General features: G+C 40.2%; 1 protein-coding gene across 1 annotated transcript in view; it reads right to left on the reverse strand.

The window, feature by feature from the left end:
• The window catches only part of LOC134532620 (locomotion-related protein Hikaru genki), a 161,373-nt gene that overhangs the window by 2,258 nt on the left and 142,519 nt on the right, over nt 1–16,596 (reverse strand). The window contains exons 6-10 of the mRNA XM_063369252.1: nt 9,162–9,296; nt 8,117–8,260; nt 6,152–6,361; nt 5,366–5,473; nt 4,156–4,329 (exon numbers count right to left, since the gene is read on the reverse strand). Coding sequence (XP_063225322.1) covers nt 4,156–4,329; nt 5,366–5,473; nt 6,152–6,361; nt 8,117–8,260; nt 9,162–9,296 — 771 coding nt within the window. The remainder of the gene's footprint in view (nt 1–4,155; nt 4,330–5,365; nt 5,474–6,151; nt 6,362–8,116; nt 8,261–9,161; nt 9,297–16,596) is intronic.

A 16,596-nucleotide genomic window follows, 5' to 3' on the forward strand; every position in this document is an offset into this window, starting at 1 on the left:
TGTAATCTGTGTTTTTCGTAAATATGAGGTGAATTAAAATCTGGGTACTCATTAGCCTGCTCTAGCCATTGTTCCCTTGTGTTTGGCAGCCGTCTGTTAGAGAAACAACTGCATTGCACTGTTAAAAATGTTCACCTTAAATTTACTAATGAACGCTGGTTACAAATCAACAAAAAATCCATCATGAATGGAACAATGTTTGTAAATTTCCGGGTACCAATTTCACTTACTTTAAGCATCAACCAACACGCCATAATCTTGGTATATAAGATAAAAAATATCAGACTCATGCAAAGACACACTTTAATTCTTCCTATTCACAACGGAAATACGATTTGGGAGTTGAAATACGGCGTGGTTTCTGTGAAGAACCATAAATCTGAAATTACGAAGAACTCTTTATTTATTTCAGGTTAATTCTTCTTTGAAAAGTCCGTAAATTTACTGTTATTTCTAACAGTGTATTTGGCCTGGCCATTCAGGACGTGTTTGCTTCCACATTGATTGGTGTGCTGTAGTATACAGTACCTGAAATAAACCCAACCAACCACGAAACACAGAAAATTTTACAAAGTTTCAATGCACATCTAGTCTAGAAATCTTTTCGCGAAAAAATACATGCCCCTGGCTGTACCATACAGATAAGCATGACCACGTGTCGGTCCAGGTATACACGGGACCAGGGGTGCCAATAGGATTAGCTTGGTATACTTAACAAGAGGAAAAGGGGGGACGGGACGGAATATGTGGCCCAAGGGTTTCGCACGTGGGGTTAACGCAAGTGAGATCTGGTTAGCGTGCTTGGTAAACTTCCCTTATTTTGAAAAATAGGTCGAATTTCATAAAAGTTATTTTTACCAGGTAAAGAGAGCAGAGTAGAATGTGGTCTCCTCATTAATAAAAAGTTACTTTAAAGAGTAGAGCATAAAATATTTCCATGTACAATTTATTCCAGTGAATTGAATATGAACTCTTTGCTAACATAAAATACAGTTTTAATTTAAGGAAAACAATTGTTTTCTATTAAAAATATACATGAAACAAATTGATAACACCCTACCTATACAACAGAATTTCTCAAAAGAGATTGGTTCCATTATGGGTTCTGGTCCCCTGCCGCCTGACCACCCAATATCTACGCCAGTAGTGCATGAATGCCGATTCTGGTGCAATTTATTTCTTATGGGACTATGAGGCTTGCCATTTGTGAGGATTCGGTCACTTCGGGCGCGTACGTCGCTCGAAGCCTATGATCGGTATGATCGGGAGCTCGCCGAACATGATCGGACACCTACTTCTCCTGCATCCGCACTCCTGCCCGATATTTCGTTGGTTGTAAACTAAAGAATGCTATAGTTGTCTGCGAAGCACACTACCACCGTTGACCGCCATATCTTATTTAGTTTTTTTGTACCGGCATTGTAAAAATCGCTTTATGTTGGACCTTTTGAATGTTCATTAAAATGTTTGATTAAGTTAAGAATTTCATGGAGGTACCTAGATTCGAACCCACGTTTCTCAGCTTAAGAGCACGTCGCCATAGCCTTAGACCATACGCCTTACCGTGGCCATAACTCTAAACGTGATCTACGCATATGGCATTGCTTTTAAGGTTCCCTGTAAAATATATTAACAATAGAACTGCGAATTTCGTCGTACCAGGTGAACCCAAGAATTAAAAATATACCGAGTATAAAATATATCGGAATGCTAGTGAGTGCCATGATTACATAATTATGTAGGATCCTTTCATAATTTCCTAAACAGCAGGTAGATGCTTCGTAATGTAGTTGATACGGATATACGCTGTCTTTTCTTATTAGTGATCTCGTCTAGAATCAACACTTCCATTTTAATAATTGTTTTGGCTCCTTTAACTTAATATTTTGAACATTAATTTAATTAATTTTTAAAATAATATAAAGGCTAAACTTCATGCAATCATAGAAATTTAAACAAAGTTCTTAACTCGAACTTAAACGGTTTTATATAATATTTATAAAAGAAACTAATGCTATTTTACAATAAAAATATTTTTTTTGAAAATGACAAAAATTAAGTCAAGTTATCATACAACATATTTGAATGTTAATTTGTAATGTATTTTTGAACTTACAAGTGCCAGAAGATTATAGCTTATAAGAGTATCCTACACCTTTCAAAGAGCTCGGGCCTCGAGGGTTTTGCGCTCCCCCCCCCCCCCCCCCCCCCCCCCAGCACCCCTCACCATCCCCCTTCCATCAACCCGTCACCACCTTTCGATGGCCCTGTTCACACGTGTTACTGAAAGCATGTTTTTCGTACTAACTTTACATGTGTACTTCATGTATTTAATAACAAATATATGACTTGTTTTTGTCAGTCCCCGAGATACCTTTTGTTTAGAGACGAAACTTTAAGAACAACGCGAGCGCCTGGTTTATGTCGCATCCCTGGAGTGTGTGTGACTCGCGCGCCAACAAAAAAAAAAAAATTCTGAAAAAACTCCATGGTGGCTCCGAGTTTAGATCAAATGTCACGTGGCCGATACTTCCGGCCAACGAACACTCGGCCAGTGGCTTCATAGTCAACCGCCATCGCTGTCCGTGTAAGAGCCCAGGTTTCAAGTGAAGGAGTAGCCAGTCCGGTCCACCCGATCGAAGATACCGCATCACAGAGCCGGAAGAAACAAGACCAGTCTCAGTCGATGTCACGCTGCCCGCAGTCATCGAGCTGCCCACGTCTATCAGGGACTAAGCACAGGTATGCATAAGCCTCTTTTGAGTCAGTATTCAAGATAGTCACTGAACGGTACGTTACGGAGAGTAAACGTGCGGGTTGTTTGTGAGTTTGGGAGCGAGTGCGAAAAATTTTAATGTTTGTGGACCTGACAGCTTTATAAAAAGGCACCCCCTCCATTTAAATTATCAGATTTTTTACTGTTAAATATCTTTAATTTCAGTCGTACGCGTGTAAGAGGCTCGGAGGACACTGCGTACAGACGTAGTGTGGAATCGAAGTCACCTGCCAGCACCCGCAAAGATCCAACTTCATTGCTAAGGGGCGTTCACATAATTATTGTTGTATGATTATCCGAGATGATGTATTCGCAATTAAAATGTTCTGAGAATTCAGTCCTCTTGCAAAATCATTTCCGTAGTTGTCGGTGATATCCTCCACACCATATATCACACAACATTTAAATGAACCCATTATTATTGACCTAAGAAGTAAAATATTGAAAATAAGTTTACAGAAACCAATTTATAAAATGTCCGTTATATTTTATCAAGCAAAAGCATTACTTAAATTTATACATGTGAACGCTGGAACTCTAAAATGTTTTCTATTCCCCGAGATTTTGGTGTGAAGGTGAATTTTCTTTTGAAAGCCAACTAAGAAAACTTGATCATAAAAAAATTATGTACTTATTATATTGGAACAACTCCTTCACAAAATCCTGGTTACGACCCTGGGCGTGACTACTTTTATAATAGTTTAGTCTATAAAAGAATGAAAATAATCAAATAAATAATGAGTCTATGTAACAGTACAGTTTACAAAAAAAAATAAAAAATTGAGTGAATCTTTCAACTCGTCGGTGATGCATAACATCTAACCTCGGTAACGAACAGTTTCGTGTTTCATGATGTAGCAAATACACTTGTAACACGACTCGGACAAGCAATTTAACGTAGAATTCTTCAGAATAATGCCGAGCGTGAGAAATATACGCAAACTGGGTTTTCAACTTAATTTCTGGATGCGAATCACACGTAGTTTCCGCACCCACCACTATAAGTCGCTGCCAGAGCAGCTACTTAGAGTATTGAATCATTTGATTAGAAGACTGATATTTTGTACTATATAATTGTCTCCGATAAAAGCAAAATAAAATAAACTTGAAGAAAAAAAACCGGCTTTGGAACTGATTTTCGACAAGGAGTTTTATTAAAATACTGCCCGTCTCGTTTAAAGTCATTAAACAGTTAATACTAGAAAACATTATCTTTGGCTTTGTGAACTTTGGTTTGCGCTACCCACCACATATGGCAGCACCGTGGTCACACATTACCGTTCCATATGCTATTTAGGTTCCGTTCACAAGGTTACTCCTACCATATGCCGTACACCGAGAGCTGAGACGTGGTGTGTCAAGAAGAAGGGGCAACTCACAGAAGGGCGGCGGGTGCGACCAGAGGCCGGTCTCGGTGCAGACGATGGTGGCCTCGCCCACCAGCTGGTGGCGGTCCAGGCAGGAGAACTGCAGCGCGGCGCCCACCCGGTAGTCGCCACCCTCGTCCAGGAGGCGGCCGTTCACCGGGGGTGGCGGCGGCGGGCACAGCACGGCTGCAACACCACACTCCCTGTGCTCCGTGGCGAACAAGCGCTGCCTTGGTGGGATACGACCGCGGCCTATCCCGTGGCCCGTGTTTCAGAACGTGTCCAAACCGAATCTCAGTAAAGAATAAATCAGCAACAGTTTTAATAAACGATGCATTAGGCTGGAAATTGGTTTCTACGCTCTCTAGCGGACGTTTCGCAACCACCGATACAATTGTTACGGCAAAAAATACTAGAGATAGCGGCACCATCGCACAAAAATTGAAACGCCTTTCTAATTTTTATCAAGTACTTTTAAAGTTGCGATTTTTTCTCGTTCTGGCCATTAATGAGCACGTCTATTCCAGGATAGTTTCGATATTATAAAGAATCATTTAGCACACCAACACGCTTGTTACGTCCCTCGATGATCACAAAAATTACTATATATACGAACAAATGGTGCCAGACGCGGGTCCGCCACCTGGACGAAATCAACGAAAAGTTGAGCCCTGCGAATGCGCAGAATTTGGTCAGCAGATCGTCAACGGATAGGACACCAAAATCCGTTCCCTAAAAATAAGGGACTGGCTATGTCTTATCGTGCACTAGGAAAACGGTTAGGGTAAAGGTTTAACATATTCAACACCTAAAAACTTATTTTTTGAGTCTTGGAAAACCGGTCCAAGTGTGCGTGTTTCAAAGATATGCTTATACATTGATCCACCACCCAAATCAATTATATTTTGCATGACATTATGACCTGTATGCATACGTCAAACTAATAAAACCTGTACAAAATTTGAGGAATCATAACTTTGCTATCATTGTAAACGTATTGGAATGTGCAATAAATTACCAAACCTAACTACAATCATAAAAAAATGATAATTTATAACTATTAGACGCAAAATTGTTGTAGGCCTTTCCTTAAATATCTCCAGCATGAGGCAATAAGCACGTGAGATCTAGCTCACACTCCAGGCCTGGAGGACTGAGTAGACTGTAACCCCATGAGCAGTGGAACACATGTATAGCCACTCATGCTACCCTGATACTCTACCTTCACAGGATGGTATGGGGCCTGACCATGTGCCGTCCAGCTCACACTCCAGGCCTGGAGGCCCGGTCAGCCTGTAGCCCCAGCAGCAGTGGAACACATGTATAGCCACTCATGCTACCCTGATACTCTACCTTCACAGGATGGTATGGGGCCTGACCATGTGCCGTCCAGCTCACACTCCAGGCCTGGAGGCCCGGTCAGCCTGTAGCCCCAGCAGCAGTGGAACACATGTATAGCCTCTCATGCTACCCTGATACTCTACCTTCACAGGATGGTATGGGGCCTGACCATGTGCCATCCAGCTCACACTCCAGGCCTGGAGGCCCGGTCAGCCTGTAGCCCCAGCAGCAGTGGAACACATGTATAGCCTCTCATGCTACCCTGATACTCTACCTTCACAGGATGGTATGGGGCCTGACCATGTGCCGTCCAGCTCACACTCCAGGCCTGGAGGCCCGGTCAGCCTGTAGCCCCAGCAGCAGTGGAACACATGTATAGCCTCTCATGCTACCCTGATACTCTACCTTCACAGGATGGTATGGGGCCTGACCATGTGCCGTCCAGCTCACACTCCAGGCCTGGAGGCCCGGTCAGCCTGTAGCCCCAGCAGCAGTGGAACACATGTATAGCCACTCATGCTACCCTGATACTCTACCTTCACAGGATGGTATGGGGCCTGACCATGTGCCGTTCAGCTCACACTCCAGGCCTGGAGGGGTGGTTAGCCTGTAGCCCCAACAGCAGTGGAACACATGTATAGCCACTCATGCTACCCTGATAGTCTACCTTCACAGGATGGTATGGGGCCTGACCATGTGCCGTCCAGCTCACACTCCAGGCCTGGAGGCCCGGTCAGCCTGTAGCCCCAGGAGCAGCGGAACACGGCTCGTCCTCCGTAGCTGGTGTTGTGCTCCACCAGACTGAGGTGTGGGTCTTCCAGCTGCAGGCTGGGGCAGATGATGGGTGTGCATGATGGTGTCGGTCCCGACCATTGACCTTATCATGTCAACAAAAACCAAAATGGCATACTAACTCAGTAAATGTAAATAAATTACTATCCTACAAAATTTTTTTTTCAAAAACAAGAGAGTATGTTAGTGATAAATTTTTCATTAATCAATGTGTTACATTTAAAAATTTAATATTTCAGAAAATTTTAAATTAATGAATCGGTGGCAAAAAAATTTACTTTACTTGAGTGTATGAGAGAGTTATATAACTAATGCAAAATCCTATTTCTGCCATCATTAATTAGGTTTATTTAGCCTATCTGGTAAATTTATTGACTTGTTTAACTGCATATTTTTGTCAGCGGGCCCTCCTTGATTGAAATTGAAATATGGAATTTTTTGAACGAAATATTTTGCCACTCAGATGCTATAAACAAGAGCTTGAATAAATATGTTGAATGACATGCGTAACAGATGGCAACCGCTACAGTAATTAGCTATCCCTCTATATAGCTAGGCCACACTGCACAAGGCTGCTAGGATTGTGGACACCACATTAATGGATTGGGATGCGAACTGGGCGTGTCGACTAATAATAATTAGTCCTGGCTTCCAGACAATTAGCCGAGGGCCAGTTAGAGCCAAAATGCGCGATGCGTCCGGGCGTGACTGTAAATACAGCCGACCCCTTCGCTAGCTGTACACACCTGTTATAATGAAAAATCCACAAAATTTCCACATGTTTGTAAAACAACCTATAATTTTGACCCCACCAGGACCGAATCCAGTTCACCTTGGTCGGGAAGTGAGTAATCCGACCACTCAAACACCATTTTGTGCTGGACTAGCTCGCTATGACACCATATAGCCTTTACTACTGACAATACTGTCATTACTGTCCAGTAGGAAACTATTTTTCAACATTAATTCTCAGCAACAATGCTATAACTAGTTTCTCCTGACATTATAATGGGTTTAAAACAGCATCGCCTGCTTCTGCTGGGATCGCCTGTTCTTGAAACAGCTAAAATATAGCGAAAGTGGTGTTTGAACACGCCTGATGATGGTCAATAAGAATGAATTATATTTCATCATTAAACCAGTCACATCGATATAATACAGTCCTTCAAATCTTTCTCCACAACTTATACACTACACTACCATTATGTTTTGGATATCTGCAAACATGGCGCAGACCATCATCTAGACAAAAAGCAGTTTCACCCAGTGTTAATGCGATAATACATGAATGGCCACCCCATGCCCATGATCATTAATGGGCAAGTGGCAAGGATACATTTTGACACGGCATGCATATTAATGCAGAAATACATCCCAGAGGATGTCACAACAACCAGTTGGCAAGTCAGTACAGTTCCAAGCACGGTTTGATCGGCTCACCAGCCACCACTAGTTTCACGAACTTGTGATTGGAGTGGATACAAGACCACATTCCCATTACACATTTATTGTGTGTAATAGACAAGAACCAACAAAATTCAGGTTTTTTCTGGCAACAGATCAGGCTGCCAGCTGTTATCCATTTTAATCCATGTGTTATTGGATAATTATTATATTATATTACACCCTCTGAAGGACCAGAAACAAAAACCAACTTGAAAGAAAAATGAGACCCAATCGTGACGAACATGTTATATGGTGTAATGTGGCACCAGAAAATCGGCAAAAGACACCGCGATGGTCACGTACAATAATGTGGGTTCTACCCTGGTGTCAGAAATGAGCGCAAATGTTGCAGGTTCTCTGGAGATAGATACAAGGCTGGCGGCGTCCCTCGTACCCGAGGCCTGGCAGGTGATGCTGGCTGCGCCGCGCAGGCGGTGCCCGGCGGGGCACTGGAAGGTCGCCAGCTGACCCAGGCGCGTGCCCTCCACCCTGGAGGTCAGCCGGGGGTCATCGGGCTCCAAGGGCTCGCAGTGGACGGCTGCAACCACAGCACACATTCTCTTACATGTAGAGAATAAACCCAAGAAATAATCGTAGTATTAGTAATTAATTCGCAGTAGTGGAGTTATTTTAAAGGATTCAGTTGTTTGTAGGCTGGACTCCAAAATCCGGCACTTGAATGGGACAATGTAATATTTTCATTGGGTGCTCATTTGAAACATTTCTTACCTGAGATGCCTATGGATCATTACTTCATTTTGTTGAAGGTTTTTTAGTGGCTCAGATTTATCCAAAGTATTTTTGAGCTAATTAGTGGAAACTATTCAAAGGTAAAAATGTTAGCATTTTAACCTATCGCCAAAAGTAACCCTGACACTTTATATTCACTAGTTACTTCTAGAACCACACATGTTTCGCGGATTATTTTCTCCCTAGGCTAGACTCAACTGCTATATACATACTCATGCCACATTCGAATGTGTATTGGCTGTTACCAGGGGTAGAGACCTTTCGTTCACTGGACTAAGTGGCATGTGATTCAGTCACACTTTTTTCTTTTCCATTTTACAACTGGCTCAGTGGATTTCGGGGCGTGTAAGGAGTACTGAATGACAATCATCGACGTAAAGCAGCTGAGTATGCGTTTCATGCCTACTTCGTCGTCGAATGAATCCGCGAAGAAATCATGCTTACAGTAAATTCGCAATATGAATAGCTCGTGGAGTTAAACAATTTTAACTTTCCGAAAATTGAAATACCCTAGTAGAGTAAATGATAAATTATAGCTTTGAGATAGGTTACATATTAATGGGACAGCAACATGGATTTTTACCGTGAAAAATTTTATTTGTGTGATTCAATAAGTTAATCCGTCGGATAGTTCTCTAAACGTTATTTAACATGTATAACCGTGTTATTCTTCTGTGCAGGAAACTCACCTGTGACATGGACGATGATGCTGTTGTTGAGGCCTCGGGGAGAGGAACACGTGTACACGCCCGAGTCCTGCGGCTTGCTGTAGTAGATGGACAGTCGGTACTTCCACTCCCGCTCCTCCGCTGCTATCGCCCAGCCTGCAACAACACTATCAGTCAGGGGGAGCTGTCTCTTTGTACTGGTGTAGAGCGATGACACAGGACAACCAGGAATTCATTAGCGCCACTGTCCTGTTTACAGCAAGTTACAGTCGCACACGCTGCCAACATTGCTGAACCGATCAGTAACACAATTAATTTTCCATTCAGGGCCCCTGGTCGGAACTTACCAAATGGCAGATCCGAACCAGGGTGGGTTTATACACAGTGCAGATCATTTGTTCTGTGGCAAAGACCATCACCAAACTGACGACTTAGTTATTGTCACACCTGAAGGGTTACCAATCCTTTTTTTTCCTTTGAACTATCAACTACCATAATTAACAGGGAGTGGAAAACCACCAGTGATACAAGATTTTAGCTTCGAAACTAAAAGCATAATTCCTGACGGTCATTACACCAATAGTTTCACGAAAGATTGAAGCACCAAAAAATATCCCGACTAGTACCTTTATTAGTCGGGTAATATTAGGAGTTCCTACAACCTCACTGAGCTTATATACCCAGAGATGAAGCATCTGAACCAGATCGATGGTAAATAGAGGAGAGGAGACTGAAGGTAGTTACTCATGACAGTTCTGTCCTTCACAGTAGCCTGGTGTGAATGAATGAGGTGTTTAATGTGTATTTGTGAGGAGGGGGGTTTCACAACTGGCCACGTACGCACCGGCTTGAGGTTGTGGTTCACGGGTTTGATTCTGGTCGCCTGTGCTGGAGATTTTTAGAGTGCACAGCTGCTGGGTACCTTCTTGAACTGCGTTGGCAGTTTTTGAAGTGAAACTTCTTTAAGTCGAGATAATGACATCATCAGAGCATTACGAAAAGTAGTGAAACTAAAAAAACACTTCTCAGAGCGCCAAGAAAAGTGTAACGATCAGGAAATGATAGGTGTAACTACGTTGCTATTTAGCGCCATGTTTGTTCTTGCACTTCTATGACGACACCGAGAAATTGGGTGTAGGGTAACCTTGTGGTTGCGGATACTTCAACAACACATTTTTTTCCCCTGAAGCATCTTAACATAGCTAGAAACTGAATTTTCTAGTTTATATAAAATTTTCAAAACACATAACCTACGGATAACCTGTAATTAGTGAGCCGATGTAGAACCACATGAAGTTTCACTTCAGTATTTGTGTGCCAAATTAGACTTTATAATAGTACAACTATCCTTTAATATTTTATATTATAATTTATTGTAGTAAAAAGAAATAAACACAACGAAAAAAATATATTTTCAAATTTTGACAATCCTTAGTTAACATCGAAATGTAATGATAGCGCTGCGTTCGAAATACTCTAGAGACAGAAGAAATTGGTAGCCTACATATATTTGACGCTATGAAAAACAAAAACAAAAACAAAAAAAATTCGTGATGAAAGATTTACTGTTAGTCTGGACGCTGGAAGAAAGACACTGTAGACTTTTACCTCTATGATTCTCATTTAAAAAGTACTTGAGATTTTTAAATTTTGTTTGCGCAGGAAAGGAATAAAAAGTAAATTAAACGTAAGTCTGGTTGATTTAAGTTGCCCTGTACCCAAACTTACACTTTTATGACCCCACCAATATCACGATAATCGCTATTTTCAACCTACTTTTTTTTTTGTGGAGAAAAATCTTCAGAATTTAGGGAACTCACCAGTCGGACATACCCTGGACCTTCTTGCATTGATACCTGCATTTTAACAGGCATGTCACCGCGTAAAATTAATGGCAATACTGGAGGTAAACGTCTGCATCGGCGACAGTGTTCGTCGTCTTGTGGCGCCCTCTGTAGCGGCCTGCGGGATGCTTCCCCTCCCGCCGTCTGAAAGAGTGACGGGAGGTGGGATGGGGCACGAGGCCTCGCCAGCGTACTGGCATATCAGTTACGTCTCTTCTCACGAATGCTCGCATGAAGTTCGCTGCTCAATCTTACATTTTGTTTGTCAGAAACAGAATAACGGGTGATGATGTACACGAAGGTTTAATTTCAACTTAAATATTGGGTTTTATAATGCCATTTTTATAGGACTAGTATTTATCTAGGTAAAATGTCAAGTGTCATTCTGATTGGGAAATAATGTTTTAACAAGAAGACCTGTTTAAAGTGTGCACGTGTGTGTGTGTGTGTGTGTGTGTGAGCGCGCGCGCGTGAGTTCGAGAAAACTGAATGCAGAAGTTGATTTCATACGGAAAATGTAAATTTGGTATTTGCATTAATAAGAATGTTAAGGTGTGGACATTGTTGGAAATTATATTTTTGATTGAATGTACATACATATATTTGTATGTATATACATACATTAAAAGTATTACATATACATTATGTGCATATACTTTATCTTTAACACAGTTCTATATTTAAAAACAATTTTGTTTTGTGGGTTAATCTCCACGTTTTACTTATTTCTTCGATTTTGTTTAATTTGTGGAGTCTTAGGTATATATTTCGAAGAAAGACTACCAATTGTAGCCGTTGCCATGGTGCGACTTCAGGAAAATTTCAATATAATATTTCTTTTTATGTTTAATAGACCCCGAAACCATATATATATATATATAAAACTTTTTATGGACATATTACTGTCATAATTTTACACAAACATTTTTTCGAACTGATAAAATATAGCAATAAAAATCTCGGTTGAGATCGTTACTGGGCATAATCCTACCAAAGGGGTAAAAATGGGGACGGTATTTTGATTAACAAAAAAAAATCCCTATAACCCCCATAGTGTGACAAATATCGCAGCGTTTGAACGTATTATATCTCGTAGCAGTAATACTAGAAACCTATGTCTGAAAACATTTTTGATACGACCAACCATAACTGCAAGGGATAGAAAAAACATGACTTGGAGGAAAAAACATGTAAAAAAAATATAGTAAAAAATTTTAAATGCCTTAATATATTTTTTGTCTTTAAAAGAATGAAAATTCCCCAATGATGTTTAAATTTCCTGTCAAGGAGCCTCCACTAGGCCTCTGAAGGGGAGCTTTGACATAGACCTTGGCCTCTGCCGCCATCTTGGATTATATCACGACCACCATCTTGAAAATCTGTAATTATTATCGGAAAAAATTTAATTAATAAATGTATTTAATTAAAAAAAATTTAATAAAATTTTACAAAAAACATACTTACTTTATAGAGTCCTCGGTTAAAAACCGGTGAGGGCAAAATAAATGTCTGCTGATCTTTCCTCCGTGGAATCCATCGGCAGACTGACCTCCCACCACTAATGCCAAGGTAGATATTATGTCAGTCAGTATAATGTCATGGCGGCCATCTGGTTTTTGTCTGCTGGATGCCGATGCCACCATATTAATTTGATTTTTACTCGCAGTAATTCAGTAGGATTCATAAACGTGGCAACTGCCATCTTGTCAGCCGTTTGGACCGCCTTCTTGAAATTCTGTAATTATTTAGCTAGAAAATCGTGAAAAAATTCCTGGATTCGTCAAAATAATCACTTATTAATTTATTAATTGATTAAATTGATATCCTTCCTTGGTTCGATCCTTGACTAATGCAAAAAAAAATTTATTTAATATCATAAATTTACAAATAAACTGACAAGTTCGAAAAAGAACACAAGATGTTTTACAAATACAAATTTATTACGTAAATTCTGCTCTACTAGAGCAAAAAGTTAGCAATCTAATAAATATTTAGTTTTGCATTGGCTTGGACTTACTAATTCTTAGCTACAATCAGTTAACTGAAGACAGAGACAAGCCAGATCATTAATCTACATTGTCTTTTTCTTCCCGACAGAGTTCTTCTATACTCTGTTTAACAGACTGCTTCATATCGTCGGAATTATGAATGGGAGTATTCACTGTCTTGAATGCGCACTTCACTTGGTCCTCGAACGGATATGGTTTGCCATATACGCAGTCTAACAACAAGTTCTATTTTATAGGTACGTGCGTTGCTACTTCATCAGTAAGCTGATTGATAATGTTCTGATTGATATCGTCAAGAAAAGTACAGATTTATTTTGGCTCACTTAATATATTTAGATAATAGAAGTCTTTCGAAATTCCACAAAATACAGATTTTGCCAAGTGGAATCTATTATAATTTACTTGTAATGCACCAAGTACAGTTTTCGATTTAGTTTCTTGTCCAGTTATCATCGCAATCGGTTTGCTGAAAATCTGATTTTATGCTTGTACTCATACGAGTCTCCAGTATAAAGATAGGAGTCGAAATATCTGCAGATAGTTTCGCAGTAGGCACTCGAACTTCACCTTTACAGTTTTTCGCGTGTAGTCTCAAATTATCAATGCTCGTAAATCAAACATGACACTTATTGTATCGAAACTTCATGCGAGATGGATTTTCTCGCATTTTCACCATCGGAAAATGGGAACGACATATCGCAGTAGCTCTAAAGATACTTAGATGATGAAGACGAACCTTTCAGACTCGAACCAGATGCTGATGTAACTGCTGTAGTGCCAATTCCCGGTGTAATCTTAAACTCATCAATCAATCAATCGTTGTTGTAACGTAACCCTTACTTTCTGGACCTTGTGATGCATGTCTTCAAGTGTCTTTTCAACTTATCATTTCGTGTACATTGCTTGCGACACTTTTTACAGCAATCATTTTGCGAGAAAGATTATTAGCACATTCTCCCTTCTCGTGTCGACGAGCATTACTGTTGTTCGAGAAAATATTTTCACAGTAACGACACAGATGATGGGAATACGCCGGTGCATATTCAGCGGTCATCATTGGTGCTAGTGGTACTGTAGCCATTGAAGTCTCCGTCGACGAAACATCATTCATCGAGGTTCCCTCTGCAGTCAGCTCTGCAGGAATTAAAGTCTCTTCAGCTGTTGGAGCTACGCCTCTTGAAGTCTTCTCTAGTGCTGTTCGTGACAAGATCTCCGCTGTCGATGGTACAACTTCCATCAAGGTATTCGTGGTTGACGTCGACGGTGCCAAAGGGATCTGCGTCGCCGTCGTCGCTGCCATTAGGGTCTTCGACGTCGATGATACAACTTATTTCGAGTTCGGCGTTAATGATGACGTCAAGTTCTCAAGAATAGCAAGACACCGGACTAATATGACAGACGAGTTAAACTAGCTGATCTGCACTGTACCACAACCAGAGGTGGACTGAAAGTCCCGTCGTCTGGGACTCGCTTATATACCCGCGACTGCTGGAATAATATGCAAGTCAAAACAAGAACCATTTAAATTAATTCACGAATTAAAAAAAAAAACTTTGGAAGCACATTCGACTAAAAGAAAACACATTTGTAAGCACATTAGACAAAAAAAACATAAGCACATTTAACGAAAAGATTAGATGTTTGGACGAAAATTCCACTCAGTAGAGATACAATCACATCAGAGGAATAGAGGCTAAGAGACTACGAGGCTACATGTCTATGAGGCTTTTTGGTTACGAGGCTACTTGGCTACGAAGCTACAAATCTACTAGTCTACAAGCCTACAAGGCTACGAGACTACAGAAATACGAAAAATGTGACTGTGATGTCAGATTCAAGATGACGGACGTGACATAATTAAATATGGCTACCGTAACTAAAAGTGCAACGATGATGTCACACATATAATATGGTGGTCGTAACGAAAATTGCAACATTCGGGGGAGTGGGATGTTCGATTTCAAGCTGGCGAAATTCAAGATGACTTCTAAGGCCAAAGTTCAAGATCAAAGGTCAAGGTTAAGGTTATCCAAGATGGCTGCCGTAACGTCATAATTCAAGATGGCGGCCGACACCTCAGACACTTCAACCTGTGCCAGGAGCCCCTTTTACATATTGCTGTAAAATAATCAAGATAAAAACAATTAATAATAAAAATCAATAAATATGTTTTGTTTATAAGTAATCATTTATTAAATGATTACTAATGTAATAGTTCATAATTTATAATGCAAATAAATTATACGGGCGGAATATAATCTAATTTCCATAAATATACTGAAAATACACTTGAAAAAGTTTGTAAGCATAATTTCTATATCTAACATCACAATAAATAACTGTTTTTAAATACATGGACCAGTATTCAATATCAATCACTAAAGTATATGATTTAAAAACACAAATATAATTTTTATATGTAGCCCTTTTTATTCCTGTTAATTTAATTGCATGTTGTGTGTGCATCATAAAAACGTATTCGTATCTTTTCTTTTCATAACGCACATTAAGAAATATAACCTAACCTCACTTATATAAATACACTTGAAAGTATACTGGAAAAAGTTTATAGGCACAATTTATATCACTTATATTCACAATGAATAAATGTTTTTAATATTATGGTCCAGTCACTAAAGTTTAAGATTTCAAAGCACATATATACTTTTTATTTGTATGTAGCCATAGCCTTTTTTTTTATCTGTGAAAATTTCGTTGCACGGTGCGCGCGAATCGTTAAAATTCACTATCATAATTTTCCATAAAGCGCTCAAAGGAGTATGACGTGAAAAAAAAAATAAAACAATCAACTTGGCGTGTGAGACAGAGCCTTTCGCTTTTTTTTCCCGCGGCGTGGAGCGTGTGAATCCCCGCGCTCGTTAGCGTCCGCCGATCATCGCCGAGTCCACCCGAGGCGAGTGAACACCCGGTGAGGCTTTTTCCCACGATGAACTCACGTGTAAAAAAAATAAAAGAATAGCGATACTGATGGGAGAATTTCGGTTTCTTGCAGGTGGTACGATCTCCGTCGAGACCACCCTTGATGCGCCACAATTGTACATGTTGGAAAAAGCAGGGGGTGGCCTCGTCTGCATGATCTCACATAAGTTTGTGAAGCCGTTTTTTTGCCTTCAGCTCATTTGCCCCATATTGGTTGGACACCAAAAACATTGGCTGAATTGTAGTGTTTGCATTGTGGAAACAGTTTTAAGTAACTTTTTTTTTTTTAATTAAATACATTTTTTTAACGACTGAGATTCTAATTAATACCTCTAACCATCATCAGATGTTTTGGGCGGAACAAATTGGCGATGGCGAGATTAAAAAGTGACTTAAAGTCATAGCAAGCTGTATCCTGACAATTCCTAACTCCACGGGAAGAAAGTGGCGGTGTTACGGCGGCAGTTAGTATTGCGGGAACAGCTGATGAACGTAAATAGAACTTGGATAAGGAAACACCAACTTTTTTTTTACTCTACGAATTATTCGTGGTACTAATGTCAGGGATACATCGTTTTACGATAGGTACAGTATGCACTTTCGCAAAAAAATTTCGTAGTGTTACAAGAGAAAAAGATGCCTAAAAATTACCACTTTTTCGAA

The sequence above is a fragment of the Bacillus rossius genome, chromosome 1, assembly GCF_032445375.1.
Source record: "Bacillus rossius redtenbacheri isolate Brsri chromosome 1, Brsri_v3, whole genome shotgun sequence".
Classification (NCBI taxonomy): domain Eukaryota; kingdom Metazoa; phylum Arthropoda; class Insecta; order Phasmatodea; family Bacillidae; genus Bacillus; species Bacillus rossius.